This window comes from Anopheles arabiensis, chromosome 2 (assembly GCF_016920715.1).
Source record: "Anopheles arabiensis isolate DONGOLA chromosome 2, AaraD3, whole genome shotgun sequence".
In the NCBI taxonomy this organism is placed as follows: domain Eukaryota; kingdom Metazoa; phylum Arthropoda; class Insecta; order Diptera; family Culicidae; genus Anopheles; species Anopheles arabiensis.
In genome coordinates, this window is record NC_053517.1 from 64,482,647 (window position 1) to 64,499,614 (window position 16,968).

A 16,968-nucleotide genomic window follows, 5' to 3' on the forward strand; every position below is an offset into this window, starting at 1 on the left:
TTACAGGATATTCACAATTCATGGTATGAGAGGCTTGTAAAGAAGAACGTTAGATTTTAAGATAAGATTTTATGTACTGATTTAAAGAGGCTAATGACATCAATTAGCTCAAAGTATATATATAGAATAAAGAAAAAAAAGGTATGGAAATAGTTGGGTCCAGATTGGAATCGATTTTCGCCCGAGCTTATTATATGTAAAGGAAAACGGGGCAAAATAAGCATGTTAAGCAGTTTTATTACTATTTGTTTTAATTTTCCACGAAACACAATTATTTTTACTTTTTTCTATGCTTTTACTATTTATGTATGAATTAAAATTGCCACAAGGGCACATATAAATCTATTAATATTAAAAAAAACCTGTAAAATAAGTGTTGATCTTTCACGTGTTGCCCACAACAACAGCTCTTAAGTATTGACCAAAGCTTTTGCACACGCGAAGAGATATGTTCTCTCTCTATCTTTCGATCCTGCAAATTGTTTCAAAACTTTACTTTTAAAATAAAAACACTTTCAAAACATCGACAGAATCGGATCTTTTCCAGCTACCTTTATGTTGTGGACAAATACAAATATAAGAATGTTTATATTTTTTATATTAACAAAAATACTATAAAAATACTATAACTTTAAAAATAAACCATATAAACCCTCCACGCATCCCTGCGACATTACTGAAAGCTTATTTTCGAAGTGCTAAAATGGCATCATTTTGCTGCTAAATCATAATTTATATATTTTTTTATTGTTGTTTATAAACTTATAACATTACATGTTGTTGAAACACTCCAAAGAATAGATTTTGTGTTTGTAAATTCACCTTTCCTGTAAAATAATCCTTGAATAAAGGATTTCTATGTTGCCCCGTTTTCCGTTACTAACGTTTCTGTAAATTTGCTAAGTAGGCTGAGCAGCTGAATTAAGCAGATGATGGTTTGCAATGTTCAATTAATTGCCTAGCGATTAAGAATCGATCGTGTAGTAAACATGTCCAAACATTGCAAAACCTTGCTTGCAAAACGTGGTGATTACGTTATTATTACGTTTTACTCTGTGAAGAATAGCGTAGAAACACGATCCGGTAAAATATTCCCATTCAACCGACTATAAAACTGTCCATATTTGTGTTGTTCTCTGGCATCGTATACAGTGGCGGCCACCTAAAGTCGGACACCTCATAGTTTAACCTATTATCTGATTTTGCGGCACCCTGGACAGTTCCGTAGACCGCTTATCGGAAAACTTTCTTCACACGTCTTTGAGGACACTTTTTAGCTATGCACATGCAAAAAATCAGACCGATATCTTTTAAAATATCGGAACACCATTCATAAATGTGAAAAAAGGAATGAAATTTATGCGATCTACTGAAAGTCGGAGTCTTCATTTCATAGTGAAATGATCACGTAATTTGTCAGTATTAGCTATATGATGGGCCGGTCTCGTAGTACAGTCGTTAACTCGTACGACTTAATAACATGCCCGTCATGGGCTCAAGCCCCAAATGGACCGTGCCGCCATACGTAGGACTGACTAGCCTGCTATGGGGGGGATCGATCAATAAGTCACTGAAAGCCAAGCTCAGAAGTAAGTGGTATAGAGGCAGGCCTTGACCGACAACGGTTGATGAGCCAAAAGAGGAAGAAGAAGCTATATGATGCTAAAATCATTTGATATCAGTTTTTAAAGGCCCATCGACTATTTTCAGTGGTCATCTGCGTATTATATAACCTAAGCGAAGCGCTATATGGCCTCAATCAGCCAAATACCGTTTCTGCAAGATTCCAAAAGAAGTAGTATAGTAATTTTATAGAGAATGTTAATGTTTTTCATAATCTTAGAGTTACTTAATCATTTAGAAGTATCATGAATGTATGAAATAGTGAAGAATTACTGCCTAGCCTGTCATTGAAGACTTAATTGCCTCAATGCCGTTGTTCACTATTTAGATAGAATAACTACTGCTTCAAATTGGTTGACCATTTTTGTTCCTGGATTGGTTACTGAGCATGTTCGAGCATGTTAATAACAAGAATCGTATCTCTCTTTAGCAAGGTAATGAATAAGGCTTAGTGCCATAAGCGCCTATGCATCCCCATAACTTTCTAGATACCCTAACAAGCATCAACGGTTTGAGCATGAATATTCCTTCTAGATTTTAACAGCCTGCGCAACATTTTATGCATCAAAACTATTGTTTTTTGCTTTCTGAATCAAAAATAATATTTTAAGAATTCCTTGACTGTTTGCCTTAAACTTTAAACAAAATGTCATTTTCTTACTAGAGTAAAGCCTATCGTTATAAATTTGTTACAACCGATAGCTCTGACGCGGTCTTCTACCATTCTGTTTCGTTGTCTTATCCATTGAATATGTTCGCGTAGTCTTAAGCTCGATGTCTCAAACATGAATCATTAGTGTTTGTATCAATAAACCGCAAAAACGGATGCTATTGAAGACTTCACCACATGGCTGTAACCAAATATTTCCTTAACATTCATATGCTTCTCGTCTTTTATTTGTATGAATTAAGGTGTTATGTAAAAAAGCTGACAAAACTGTCTTTATAACTCCATTTCTGATACTTCTACAAGATCTAATAACTTTTAAAATAATGAAAGAAAAAACAATAATTGCCTCTGATATTTAAATTGGTTAACCCGGACAATAGGGCGCATGACCTAGGCTATCTAAAACACAGATGACTACCCAAACTAGTATATTGACCTGTACTAACTAATATCAAATGATTTTAGCTTCATATAAGCTATTATTGGCATGCTACGTGGTCATTTCACTATGAAATGAGCACTGTCCAACTTTCAGTGGATCGCATAAATGTCATACCTTCTACCACATTTATGAATGGTGTTCCGATATTTTAAAAGATATCGGTCTGATTTTTTGCATGTGCATAGTTAAAGAATGTCATCAAAGACGATTGAAGACATTTTTCCGCTAAACGGTCTACGGAACTGTCCATGGTGCCGCAAAGTCAGATAATAGGTTAAACTATGAGGTGTCCGACTTTGAGTGTCCGCCACTGTACATATTGACCTTTGTTTGTTGGAGCAATTCTCTCGACAGTAACATCTGGAATGATTAAAGCTACAAAAAAAAGGTTTTCAAATTAAACTGTTTTATGGCTTTGTGAATTGATTATCCAATTATTGTGAAGATTATTATGACAACGACAATACGCTAACACAAACGAAATTAAAAAAGGGTTAAAACGCATCATTAAAGGCACACATAAGACAAACAATTTGATGGACGTAACTGTTTTATCGAGAATCTTAAAAAGCACGTGGGCGCTTCAATTTAAATGAAGCGCCTATTAGATCATCTTCGATCATGAACAATTAAGTAACAACACGCGATCTCTGATGCGAATTGCTCTTTCTCGTCATTAACACAATAGCGTTGCACTGTTGTAGACTAGGAAAGCTGGTACTGGGAATGCTGGGAGCCTAAGAACGTAGTTGTGTAGAACTTATTGATTGAGAACCAGCTTTTCCTTTCAATAGATTTTGGTAAACTATCTCCGTCTTGCGTTCTAAGAGGCTACTTGCAATTCAAATTCAAAACAAACTTATGTGCTGTACAATAGCAGATGATTTAGGTGAATAATTTCCATAGACGATAGACAATAGATAGAAGTAGCTCAAACTCAAAACCACCAAAGCGCTCCCACCGTCATCGTCATCAACGTGTTGAAGATGATAACAATTTACGATCCAATTCTCGATCGATCTACGAAGAACAACTCGAACCAGGAAAGTGATAAATGATCAAACATGTTATACACGATGTTCTTTCTATGGTCAGCTACCACGCCACGCTACCTCAAAAAGAACAAATGTACAAAGAGTGTAGGTATCATAGGCAAAATCGAAAATTTTCGCATCTAAACCGTCAATCCAGTCTTACGTCGTTGGCGTTGGGGAAATACTGTAACATTGGGAAATTCGCAATGTGTATTCCAATCGACCTGATCCTCCAAACATTACAATTTGACCTACCATAACGAAGGGTCGGATGAAAGCAACAACAGCAGTGGATGTTTAGCTTTTTTTTTTCGAATAAACTTTATATTCATGCTCAGGAAATTCCAACCGTCCAAACAGGTTAAGCTTTGAGCATTTCTTTTTTTTCTACTTTCAAGCTACTCGCGAAACCTACACATGACAAAAATAACCCACACCAGACCAACCCGCATCATACGACGACGCGGGCCAACACACAGATGATTCAGATGAAACGTGCAGTGTATGCGTGACGGGATGCTATGATGATCTTCTGGCACACGATCTTACTAAACCATGTACAACAAAAAAAAACTAAAATCTGGTAAAATGTGAACAATCTTTGAATTGATAAGTTACTAGACAGTACGAGAGAAAAAAAGGGAAGTTTATGACTGATTATGCCTTTCGTAACAGACGGTTGTGTGTAACGTGATCAGTGAATGCATTGGATTTGTTTAAATATTTTGTTTGATTAATGGAGCTGTATTTACAAGTAAAATTGCACAGTTTTTACAATAAGATCGAACGATCATTGATCATCATTGATGAAAGTTCATATGCAGATCACTGCAGCATCACTTTCACGGTTACATTCCACGAACTTACCATTCCGTCCATTCATGATCGTAAACCGTCAAGACGTCGATCGCCGACTTCAGGTCACGTTGAATACGAAAGGCACGTTAGTTATCGCGTGGCGAGTGATCTGTACAGGTGCATCATCATCATCATCCGCACCATCCGCACTGCCGTGACTGTTTCCGCGACTGTCCCCTCGATTCGCTCGGCAGTGAAATGAAGCCGCACTATATGCTACTGTTGGCGGTTTTGGTAGGATTCCATGGTGAGTAAAACGGGTAGTGGGTTTGGCGTTGGGTTTGGTGTTTGGTAAAACAGTATTACATTACGCGCGTGTTGCATTTCGACAGCAACCAGCAGCAGTGGGCAGAGCAGCAACGGTGCGGCAGCGGGTGATGATCCCGATCTGGATGACATGGAGTACGAGCGCGATAACGACGGCGAGTCGCTCATCCCCAAACCGGTCGTGGTGCGGTCGGACCTAGGCGATCCCGTACCGACCGTACAGATCCCGAACAAGGCCGGCGAGTTTGTCACGATGACGCGCATGGATGTGCAAGAGTGCAAGAGCAATGCCAGCTATTACGAGGCCACCAAGTACGTGCAGTGCTATCTGTACCGGGCGAACGATACGGAAGATCGCCACGAGTTCCACTTTAATGGGTTGAGTTCGATCGTTGCCGCCGGTTACAAGCGCACCCTGCCCACAGCCATCCTGGTGCACGGGTGGCTCGGAAGTTCGGAATCCGTCGTGATTGACCCGCTCGCCAAAGCGCTGCTGGCCCAGGAAAACAAGAACGTAATTGCCGTGGATTGGGAGCAGGGTGCCAGCACGCTGCTCTACCCGGTCGCCCGCTACCGTGTGCCGAAGGTGGCCAACCTGGTGGCGGCACTGATCGACAATCTCGTGGCCGGGCTTGGCCAGGACATCAACCAGATCGGCATCATCGGGCACAGTCTGGGGGCGCACATTGCGGGAATTGCGGCGAAACGGGTACGATCGGGTAAGATCGGTTACATCGTCGGGCTCGATCCCGCCTCGCCACTGTTTCGGCTGAAGAAACCGGACGAGCGGCTGTCGGCCGACGATGCACAGTACGTGGAGATTATACACACGAACGGCAAAGCGTTGGGCTTCTTCAGCAACATTGGCCAGGCCGACTACTATCCTAACGGCGGCGTTCGGCAGCCGGGCTGCGGATTCAGCCTTACTTGCAGCCATCAACGCGCGGTGGACTTTTTCAAGGAATCGCTCAAGATAAGCAACTATTACGCCCGGCGGTGCGATGGTATCGCGAACCTTGGGCCGACCTGTTCCACCGATCGGACGGTGCTGGGCGGAATGATCTGGAAGTCGTCGAAACCGGCAGGCGTGTATTACATCTCGACCGCCCCGAACGAGCCATTCCTTCGCAGCGGTGGAACGGTGGAATTGCGACTAAGCGCCTCCTGGATCCTTCTGCTGCTTTCACTCGCATCGACGTACGTATGGAACGCTTAATCGAAGCTAAAACACAACATATACCAAAAACACACAACCCATCTGAGTGATGTACGTCGCATGCTTTTCAATCGTGCCCGACACTCATATGACCAAAGTGGAAATACCAACAAACGGAGAAGATTACGCCGAGTGGGGAATGTTTACGTGCCCTTTGCATGGGGTACGTTGAGATTATTTCATCGAAATACGTTAAACTAGCCCATGGTTGCGCTGGTTATTGTAGTTCACGATCACGAAAGAGAAGACATATGACACAGAACATGATTTTCAAAGAAATTAATTCGGAATCATCGTAATGATTCACTTTATCGGTCATCATGCAGAGCGGTTCATGATCTCGATGTTGTAATTGTGATCGAAAATAATACAATTCTACTAAACAAACCGATTATGAAATTTGTAGGTAGAGAGGATAAATATTTATAAATATTTAAATATAGAATATTTTAATTGCTGGGGTTTGTATAGCCACTGAGCAGTGGTTCTCAACCTCTGTGGCGCAAATAGACTTGATTCGCGGAAAATACAATTTTAATAAAGACAAGCTGATTGCAATATTGTACTGTACTTGACTTTTTTCCTAAGGTGTCAATTTTGAAAAGTTATTTGAACAATAAATGCTAAAAAGTACTCTTACTAATTTTGCTCACTAATTGAACTTCAATTGCATGCATACTATTGAAACAAAAACACACACACGTTCCGTGGGGAAGAACAGTTGAAACCGGCTTGAGGAAACACTAAATGCCCAGCGCAGGCAAAATTCGATAAATAGTACCACATAAACAAAAATTCGTAGTAGTAAAGTTTGCAGTACAGTAATCCATAACAATAACCTTAAAGTGGGAGAAAAAACACAAGTAGGAACTAAATGTAAGAAATCTATTAATTATTTTGAGTATAAATAAAACTACTACCGATCATGGCAGATCAGAACCGTTCGGACTGTCAAGATAACCCTTCGTAAAAATCGATTCGTCTTCTCATTTCATGATCATGAATGTCCTCCCTGCACAAGGTAAGGTCTCTCCCACACTTTCAGTAAGTGAAGCCTCTTATAGACTTCAACGATCTTTTCGACATTGCGTTTGATCTTAGAAAATTCCGATAAAATGGTTTCGATGGACCAAATTGCCTGAACTTTGCCGAGCCCTGCATTCTTTGCTCTAAACAATTCGCTTGCCACTGTTTGCCTATATGTAGCTTCTCGTGGCCCCCGTCGCCCTCATCCTTTGGCCGTTGAATATTGCATACATTGTTTTGTCATCATGATCCATCTATATATTTCTTCAGATGGAGTTTTATCTACTATCATGAGCAGTTGCTTAATTGCTCTATACATGTCCCTCTATTTTTTTTTGCTTCCCTTTCTTTAATAAAGTTAATAAAGTGTACATTTTGAAGAATTTTTTTTTAAAAAACAAATGTTATACCAAAGTTCAAAACGTTACCTATGAATGACTCTTATGTTTTCGGACAGAAAAACTGATTCCTCTGGAGGAAACTTTGAACAAACAAAATGATCGTATTTATGGAGCATGTCTTCGTGATATACCAGCCGTTAAAATTACAGTCGATCTCAAAATGCATCGCCTGAGTTGGTTTGGGGAGATATATCGACAAAAAAGACACTGCCAGAGGCCAAAAAGTAAGCAAGAAATAACATTTCCAACACGTTATCGAAAGCCATTTGAAGCCATGTGCTAAAATACTTTTGGCAAAGGACACTTTTTGCTTTCACACTATTCTGCATCTAAATAAAATCAGATTTGTATTTTATGACACAAACAAAATGCATTATTTTCACGTTGCCACCCTGTAGAAAACATAAACACTCATTTCACAAAGAATATTTACACAATGTCTACATAATCAATAAAGAGACGAAGAATTTGGATATAAATTGAATGTGAAATAGTTTACAGATTACGGTATGAATGTATAAGAATGGATTGACGAGTAATTCTGTACGTTCCCATATCATACAGTCAGTGGTCGTATTTTGTTCCGTGTTGGCTAGGTTCTCTCCCGTCCCGAGCTAGCAGAACTTCTTTGTAGGTTGGCTAGGTTATAGGTAATGGTTAAGCAATTTTTGTAGTTAGCAATCGCCATAGGTCCGATAATTATTCGATCAGTTAAATTGAATTAAATGAATTTAAAACAATTGAAATACCACACAGCTGGCTCAAAACAGGCAATCGATCCGGTTCAGCCGTCCGGACAGGTAAGAGCCGGTGCATCTATCGAATAGCCCATCTGAGCGCTTGAGTCTGGATATGTCAATGAACAAGTACGGCTGCTCAATGGCTAAAGAGTGGCGAGAGCTCTATGTAGCTCCGTACGCTCCATACGGTCAATGTAGCTCCGCTCTCTCACTCTACACGCTCCACACACTTCATACACACAAAAGTGTGGCTTAACTCAGATGGTTTAAACTTCTTGTTTTGGCGTAATTGTGTAAAATGCGCAAAATAAAAAGAGATATCTTTTCCTAATTGTTGAACGGTACAGTATTAAACAAGAACAACATATAGTTATGTGGCATTGGACACCAGCTCGTGATTATTGTGTCGTGCCTTACCATATTGCAGCGCGGCACATTCCATCTCTTCTAGTTCCCACGGTCGCGCGCCATCGGACACCAGCCGGACGCAGACGGCTCCCACAACCATACACCGCCAACCGAGGTAGAATGAATGTTAGAATTAATTTTAGTTTAGAACCCATCCGAGTAACACATAATTATTTGAATAAAAAGCGGTTTTGTTCGCTTAGTTAATGTACATCGCATTATTATATATCAACAAGAAACCATGCAGCACAACCTCAGCGATCACATTTTAAAGAGGAGAAGACTCCTTGCGGCCCTTGCGCTCCTTGCACAACACTAATTATGATGATAGTTTACTTTCTGACCAAAAACTATTGAATAGCAGAAAGGCTCGTGTAAAAATTTCACTATTCAGCGCCCTTCTAGCGTCGTTTCATAAGGCGCGGCGCCGCGGGAGTAACAAAATGCTGACAAATTTAGCCAAACGTGAGCTTTTGTCAAAATTTCGTAATCTGAAGCAGCCAGGAAATATAATTGACAAAAGTTTACGATAAGTGACAACATTTGACGTTTGCCAAAAAGCATCAAACAAACAGCTATTTGGCGAAGTTGTTATCCATTGCTATGATAATATTTCTAAAATGCATGTTTCTAATTGATTTAGTTGCTATTTAGTACTTCATACACAAACTATCAATCGATATTCAGAGGATTGAGCTTTTGTCGTTCATGTGTAGATTTTTAATGCGGCTACGAGAAAACCTCTTTTTGCAGTTGACGAGCAGTTTTGACAGAGTTGACAAAATGTTCAGTAGCTCACGGCTTCGCGCTTTCGTTCTCTAATATTGAAAAAGTATATTTCAACAAATGTACGCGAAACACACCTATTTTTCAGTAAAAATATATCTTTGAAGATTCGCGACTCAACTGGTATTCTTCAATCTTTTAAGATGCATCTGAACCTTCAAACATTTGTCAATTTTCACAGATTTATGAATGTTTGAAAATATTTGCATATTTACACGCCATTAGACATTAATGAAAATTTAAATCTCAAAATTAAAGATTCAGATTCATTGATCCATTATCCATTGCATAAAAAAAAAAAAATACAAACCGAGCGGTGAGTAATGCTATTCACATTGAAATCTGACTGTGGAACCCCTGTAAGCTCAAAGCGTGGGCTTATGTAAATATAGTATCAACTGCGCTCGTATACTTTTAACAGATTAGCGTTCTGTACTTGAACCACTTACATTGCTAGAAAAGGCAAACCTTATATCAACATCATCATTATTGTCGTTTTAAGACATCAACTTCGATTTTAAATACTGTGTCATGGATAAACTCATTGGAGTTTATTGATCGTTGATCACCTTGATCAGTGGGATCGTGTTGCTGGCTGTGATGCAACGACACCATCAATACTCAATTTCCAATACCAATATAATATCGATAGCCTAGATAACCATAATGCCAAAAATTGTCCATATTGAGGTTCAATACTAATAATTCGCATAACCTCAAATATATTTTTTTGTGAGATGTAACATGTATGATCAACATTACTTTTAAGAGCAATATTTTAGTTCATTCGATACTTAAAATTCAGTAAGTATTCGATGCCTATAAAATGTATCCCAGGGAACAGCACTAATTGTGAGTTATTATTATTATTATTATTATTATTATTATTATTTATTTATTTAAATTTGTTGGCCTCTAGGGTTTTACAAATGTGTTCTTATAATCTAGGGAAACATAAGGGATGAGGATTCACGAAGACGGGAGCGGAATTGGGAAACTGGGACGTTGAAGTCGAATAGGAGATATGAATCGTTGAAGGCAGAAAGAGCGCTCAAGAAAGGGTCATTCTGGCCATGACGAGTTTGGTTACTATCCACATGGTTACTATCCACAGTTACTATCCACATGGCTGTTAGAAAGTATTTGCGCCCAGCATTAATACCATTAATAACTACCATTAATAACATCCTTTTCGGAGTGCTACTGACTCAAAGAAAAACATCCGAATTGACCCATAAACAACACTCCAACCTAACAAAAAGGAACTCATCCACAGCGAATGTTAAAAGGTTTCACAATCATCAGAAATCGGAAGTTGAATTAGAGGAATTGAATGTTACGACTAGTAGGGGAAGGTAGGTAAAGACGGACACGGCGGGTAAGATGGACACTACTCAAAAATGCATGAAAAAGCATATTTCCAAATAATTCAACCATGTAGCATCCAAACTGAACAAATTTGAGAACATTTTTGGCATAATATATGCAAAATTCGTTAAATTCACGAACAAAACAAATTTTTAATCGTGCGTACCTATATGTGGATCTAACTTGACTACTACGGATTTTAAGCTAAATCTAGTTCATCAAACACTTTTAATAAGTATTTGTCTAAGATATAAACCATCAAGCAACTAAAGAAAGCATTAAAATAAGCGAGAAATGAAACACCGGTCAAAATAGTAGCCATTTGTTATGCTATTACTCGCTCGACGCTGATGAGGCGCTTCACGAAATTCAATATCTTGACACGACTTTGTCAACTTTAAGCAATAACAAGATGAGGCATACGACATTGTTCAGAAATAGATGAGAGATACTATGGGAGTAAAAATATCAAAAAGTTAAATCTTCAATGGAAAAAATGGCTTTTTCTACTAACTAGTCCGTCAAACATGCTGTGATCATGGACTTTTCGCGGAGTAATTTCCTAAAGGGAAGTTCTAGACTGTTGTTCTGTAAGCTGGTGCAAAGTCAGCTGTTAGTGCCTAATATTTCAAAAATGCCACAGATTCTGCAATCAACGAAATGTTAGAAGCGCTGTTTATAATTCCTACATTCACGGCTGAATGACAAAACAAGAGTTTAAGATAATATATGCACATTTTCATGGTCAGTGTAATAAATATAAATTCTTATATGTTTAACCTTTTTCTTACTGTGGCTGTCTTTGCCTACCTTCCCCTATGTACTTACTTACTTACTTATCCGGCGCTACAACCGCTTTGCGGTCTTGGCCTGCCTCAGGAGTGTCCGAAACCGCTCACGGTCTCGCGCCTTCGTCTGCCAGTCCGTTATCCCGGCCTTAATGGCGGACGCCTCCACGCCATCTTGCCACCTCAATTTGGGCCTACCACGCCTCCTCTGTCCTTGTGGACGGCCTAAAAAGACTTTACGGGCTGGGTCGTCCGTTTCCATGCGTACAACATGGCCAGCCCACCGGAGCCTGGCGAGCTTAATACGCTGTACGACAGTGAGGTCGCCGTACATCTCGTATAGCTCGTCATTATAGCGGCTCCTCCATTGTCCTTCCACACATACGGGGCCAAGTATCCTTCTGAGCATCTTCCTCTCGAACGCGGCTAAGAGGGTTTCGTCAGATTTGGACAGTGTCCATGTCTCAGAGGCGTATGTGAGCACTGGTACTATATAGGTACTATATAGTCCCAGCTTCGTCCGTCGCGACAGGTTCTTTGAGGTGAACTGCTTTTTCAGGCTGTAGAATGACCGGTTGGCAGCCAGCATCCTTGCGCGCAACTCAGCTTCCATGCTATTGTCGTTGCTGACCTTTGATCCCAGATAGGTGAATTGTGGGACGACTTCAAAAGTGCGTTCACCTATCTGCACGTCACGCCTACGTAGATTCTGATTATTTGTTGGCGGGCCCGCTGATGTTGCCACCATCAGTTTGGTCTTTGCCTCGTTTATCTGCAATCCGAGGTTCTCTGCCGCCTGCTCGATCCCTTGGTAGGCTTCTGCTACATAGGAGAGCCGCAGACCAATGATGTCTATATCATCAGCGTATGCCAGGATCTGGGTTGACTTATAGAAGATGGTTCCCGTAGTCTCCACCCTCGAGTCGCGGATGGCCCTCTCTAGCGCCAAGTTGAATAGGAGACAGGCAAGCCCGTCCCCCTGGCGCAGACCCTTGGTGGTAGCAAAAGGTCCTGAGAGTTTTCCATCCACCCTCACCTGGCATGTGACGTTGGTCATAGTCATTCTAACTAGCCTTATCAGTTTGGCCGGGATTCCAAAAGAGCTCATAGCGTCGTACAGTTTTACCCTGGCTATGCTATCGTATGCGGCTTTGAAGTCTATGAAGAGATGGTATGTGTCGTTTTTGTATTCAGCCATCTTCTCCAAGATCTGCCGCATGGTGAAGATCTGATCAGTGGTTGATTTTCCGTTTCGGAATCCTCTTTGATAGTTTCCTACTATCTCTTCGACGTGCGGGACAAGGCGATCCTGAAGGATCAGGGAGAATATTTTATAGGCGGTATTCAACACCGTAATACCCCTGTAGTTGTTGCAGTCCAACCTATCTCCCTTCTTGTATATGGGGTAGATGATGCCGAGATTCCAATCACAAGGCATCGATTCGCTATCCCACACCTCAGTAACAATTTGATGAATCTCGTTTTCTAGTCGTGCACCTCCATTCTTGACCAGTTCGGCTGCAATTCCGTCGGTTCCGGGTGCCTTGTTATTTTTCAGCCGACGGATAGCCTTTCGTGTTTCTTCTATGCTAGGTGGCAGTAGCATGACATTATCTGCTAGTGGCGCTTCTAGCTGTTCGCTAAATTGGTCATTGAGTAATTCATCAAAGTACTGAGCCCACCGCGAGAGGACCTCTGGCTGGTTACTGACCAGATCTCCATCCTTGTTGCGACAGCAGGTTACCTTAGGTACAACGTTGTTTTGGTGACCTGCTATCGCTTGGTAAAACTTTCGTGTCGGTCCGTACGCCTCTCTGGTTTGCTCGAGTTCCCGCATGTTTTGCTCTTCCAAAGCATGCTTCTTGGAGCGGTGAACTCGTTTCTCTTCGCGTCTAAGCCGTGAATATACCTCTGCGCATGCCCGCGTTCTATGCCGTTGCTGCATTGCTCGGTATGCAGTATTCTTACGTTCGGTCACTTGTCTGCATTCATCGTCGAACCAGCCAGATTTGGTGTTGCCACGACGTGGTGGGAGTATATTTCTTGCACAGTTTATTATTTTTGTTTTTAGAGCGTTCCACCTCTCGCTCGTAGTTTCGTATCTGTCTTCTGGTAGTAGAGACTCTTCTAAAGCGGTTTTGAATTCCTGTTGGACAGCAATGTCCCTTAGAGAGTCCGTGTTGAGCCGAGCCTGTGTTTTCTCCGCCCCATTGGCGCGGGGGCGGGCGATTCTACAACGTATCACTAAGCCAACCAAGTAGTGATCGGAATCGATATTGGCTCCTCGATATGTTCTGACATTTAACAGACTCGACTGTCGTCGGCGGCTTATTAACACGTGGTCGATCTGGTTGAAGGATTCTCCACCCGGGTGCGCCCACGTAATCTTGTGGATTTTTTGCGCGCAAATTTGGTACTCCCTACAACCAGATTGTTCGCTGCGGCGAACTGGACCAATCTACTACCATTATCATTACTGTGCTCATGCAGACTGTGACAGCCAGTGTATTGGCGGTACATTGGCTCCCTACCGACTTTTGCGTTGAAGTCCCCCAGGATGATTATGAGGTCATGCCTGGGGCACGCATCTACAATTCTAGCGAGGCGGCCGTAAAAAAGGTCCTTCTCCTCTTCCTCTTTATCTTCGGTAGGGGCGTGAACGATTATGAGGCTTATATTAAAGAATTTGCCTCGCATGCGCAGGGTGCATAGCCTATCGTTTATAGCCTTGAAATCCATGATTGCGAGTTTCAACCGGGGACCTACGGCAAAACCCGTTCCGAGCACGCGGTGGCGGTCGTGGCAGCTGTAATATATGTCGTAGCAATGCTTACCACGCCTGTTGTGCACACCGTTCCCTAGCCACCGAATCTCTTGTAAAGCTACGAGGTCCATGCTCAGTGTGGCTAGGGCATCATCAAGTTTTTTCAAGGCTCCGGCTTCGCTTAGAGTGCGTACGTTCCATGAGCCCATTTTCAGAGTAGTCCGGGGGCATTGCGTATGGTCGGTATCGGGATGTCCGTTTCGAAAATTTCTGTGGCTTTCCGTAGTCGTTGATTCATGGGACTGGGTGACTGGCCCTGCGCCCACGTGACCGTTTTGTTTAGCGTCGGGTTGCCCCCGACGTTCAGGCACCAGTTTCCCGGGATACCCACCCCCCTCCTGGTTCGCCATGTGCCACCATCCGCCCAAGGGGTTGGGTCAAGCCCGTGTACCCAAGCTTGGATATGTGGTGACACATGTTACCACTCTGCACGACGAGGACGTGTCGGAATAGGAGTTGGATGGGAGAGCCTGTATTATCCCTCAATGGGGCTTCGGATCCCATCCCATTACAGAACAATTACATCCCATTACCTTCCCCTATGTATGAATCTTAAATGTCAGCGCATCTGAAATTGTGATCGGATCCATTAAATGAACCCTCAATCCAAGTGTTACTTCAGCCGTTGTGATTTTTTTCTGTAAATCCATGCAAACAACGAAACCCGTCTTACAAATGAACACCGGCAATGGAAAGGGAGCTGAAATATCACACGAACAAAACGGAATTGGTATGTAGTATTGGTGGAGTTACCAGTAGGACAGGGGTCAACATGTTTATTGCTCTTGGTTGAAATCCAGCATCGAGTAGCGTAGAGGAACGTTATTGAGTGAAACTACGCAAGCTATACAACAAAATTGCGATAACACATTGGGCAGATGATAGATGCTGATGTCCAGATATAGCACCGCTGAAATGAGGTTATGTTTCTTTTGTGTTTCCATACAAAACCAAAAAAACCGGATCAGTTTAATCCAAGACATTAGCCAACACTTGAGCTGAACCGAATTAAGCTACGTACGGCCTAGTTCAACATTGTAGCCACTTTGTGTACAGTACAGGCGGCAGCAATGCAGGCCTATCACAATTGGTCATTTGGTGATATTAGATTTATGAGATTTGCTAAATTCAATAGAACCAGTGCTACAAAATGTCACTGTAAATGTTATAAAAATATCTGACTGAAACATAATCTATATCAGCGTCACGTAAACAATTGTGAAAGTCAGAGGTGATACTCAAAACGATTGGTGTGACCAATACATGCTTCATGACATTTTTCCGACCATCGCTTGGTCAGTCACTATGTCACGACTTTTTTTTTTTTTTATTAATTGCTCGGCCACGTTGGGTTACAGCAATAGTGCTCACTGACTATAGTATACAATTATTCACGAAGGAGTAGGAAGGAGTTTATGGTACGGAAAAGGAGCGAAGATGGGATCGGTAGACAGGATAGGAGAGGACAGCAGGAAGGGAAGGCGGAAGTGATTACATTAGTAAATGCTGCTACAGCTTGATTTATGTCACAGTCAGCATCAGTAAAGGACCAATCGGTACCGGCTAAAATATGATGAAGCTTTTGGTAGTCCAGTTTCCTAAAATTGAACATACGAGCCGTAGGTATTCGTTGAGAGGATGCAGGGCGAGAGTGCGTAAGGAGCACACTTGTCTCATGAGCAGGATGATAATTGTCTAGCGCGACGAGTGGAACAGGTGAAGCTATGACGGGGGAGCAGCGCTCCAAGAAGGCATAGCATTGGCAGCATTGGCAAATAGAAGGTCCGATTGACTTCCACGTATATTTTTTATGCCAGATAATTGCAGCAAACCGTTTACCGACATTCCATCAAGCAGAGAAACATTTTCACGAGATACACCAGTAGGAATGAAGTGATTAACGCACGATGCCGACGGTTGCCAGGAGAGTGATGGTGAATTAAAAACACCAAGTAACACCATAAGATCATTTGATTTAAGTTTGCCAGCAACGAAACTAACACTCTCATGCAAATCGTCAAGGACTTCTTCAGAAGAACGCAGATCGGGTGGAATGTAAACGCCGCCGATATAGATTGCAAGGTTTTGAAGCTTAACAATTGTCCAAACAGACTCCAGCGAGTCGAACGGCAGTGATAAAGTTGACGTGTTCAGCACGGAAGAGCAGGCAATGAGTACATCACCACCACGGCAACGGTTACTGCTGAGAGAATTTCGGTCGCAGCGATAGATGACATATGCATCCTCCGAGATTCCGAGATCAAGTTCAGATAGAGAGAGGCGTAACTCGTCTAGTTTTGTGCGCAATCCTCATACGTTTTGATAGTAGATGTTTAGTTGATCGATCGAAGGGATGAGAGAGCGAGATGCGCCGGGAGTGCTCTCGCTGCAAGTTATTAACGGCGAAAGAGAGTCGGACGGATTATGTGTATTAGATGCAGGGTTAGCTTCCATCAATTCGGGTAAAGTCGGTAGTTCATGAGAATCTTCAGCCGGATCAGCTGGTTTACGCTTGCT

General features: G+C 41.8%; 1 protein-coding gene across 1 annotated transcript; it reads left to right on the plus strand.

The window, feature by feature from the left end:
- Positions 1 to 4,679: 4,679 nt before the first annotated feature.
- Positions 4,680 to 6,753, plus strand: LOC120895774 (lipase member H-A-like). Its single transcript, XM_040299386.1, has 2 exons — positions 4,680 to 4,874; positions 4,960 to 6,753. Exons 1-2 carry the CDS (start codon positions 4,826 to 4,828, stop codon positions 6,108 to 6,110), a joined length of 1,200 nt encoding a protein of 399 aa, XP_040155320.1. The 5' UTR covers positions 4,680 to 4,825; the 3' UTR covers positions 6,111 to 6,753.
- The last annotated feature ends 10,215 nt before the right edge of the window (positions 6,754 to 16,968 follow it).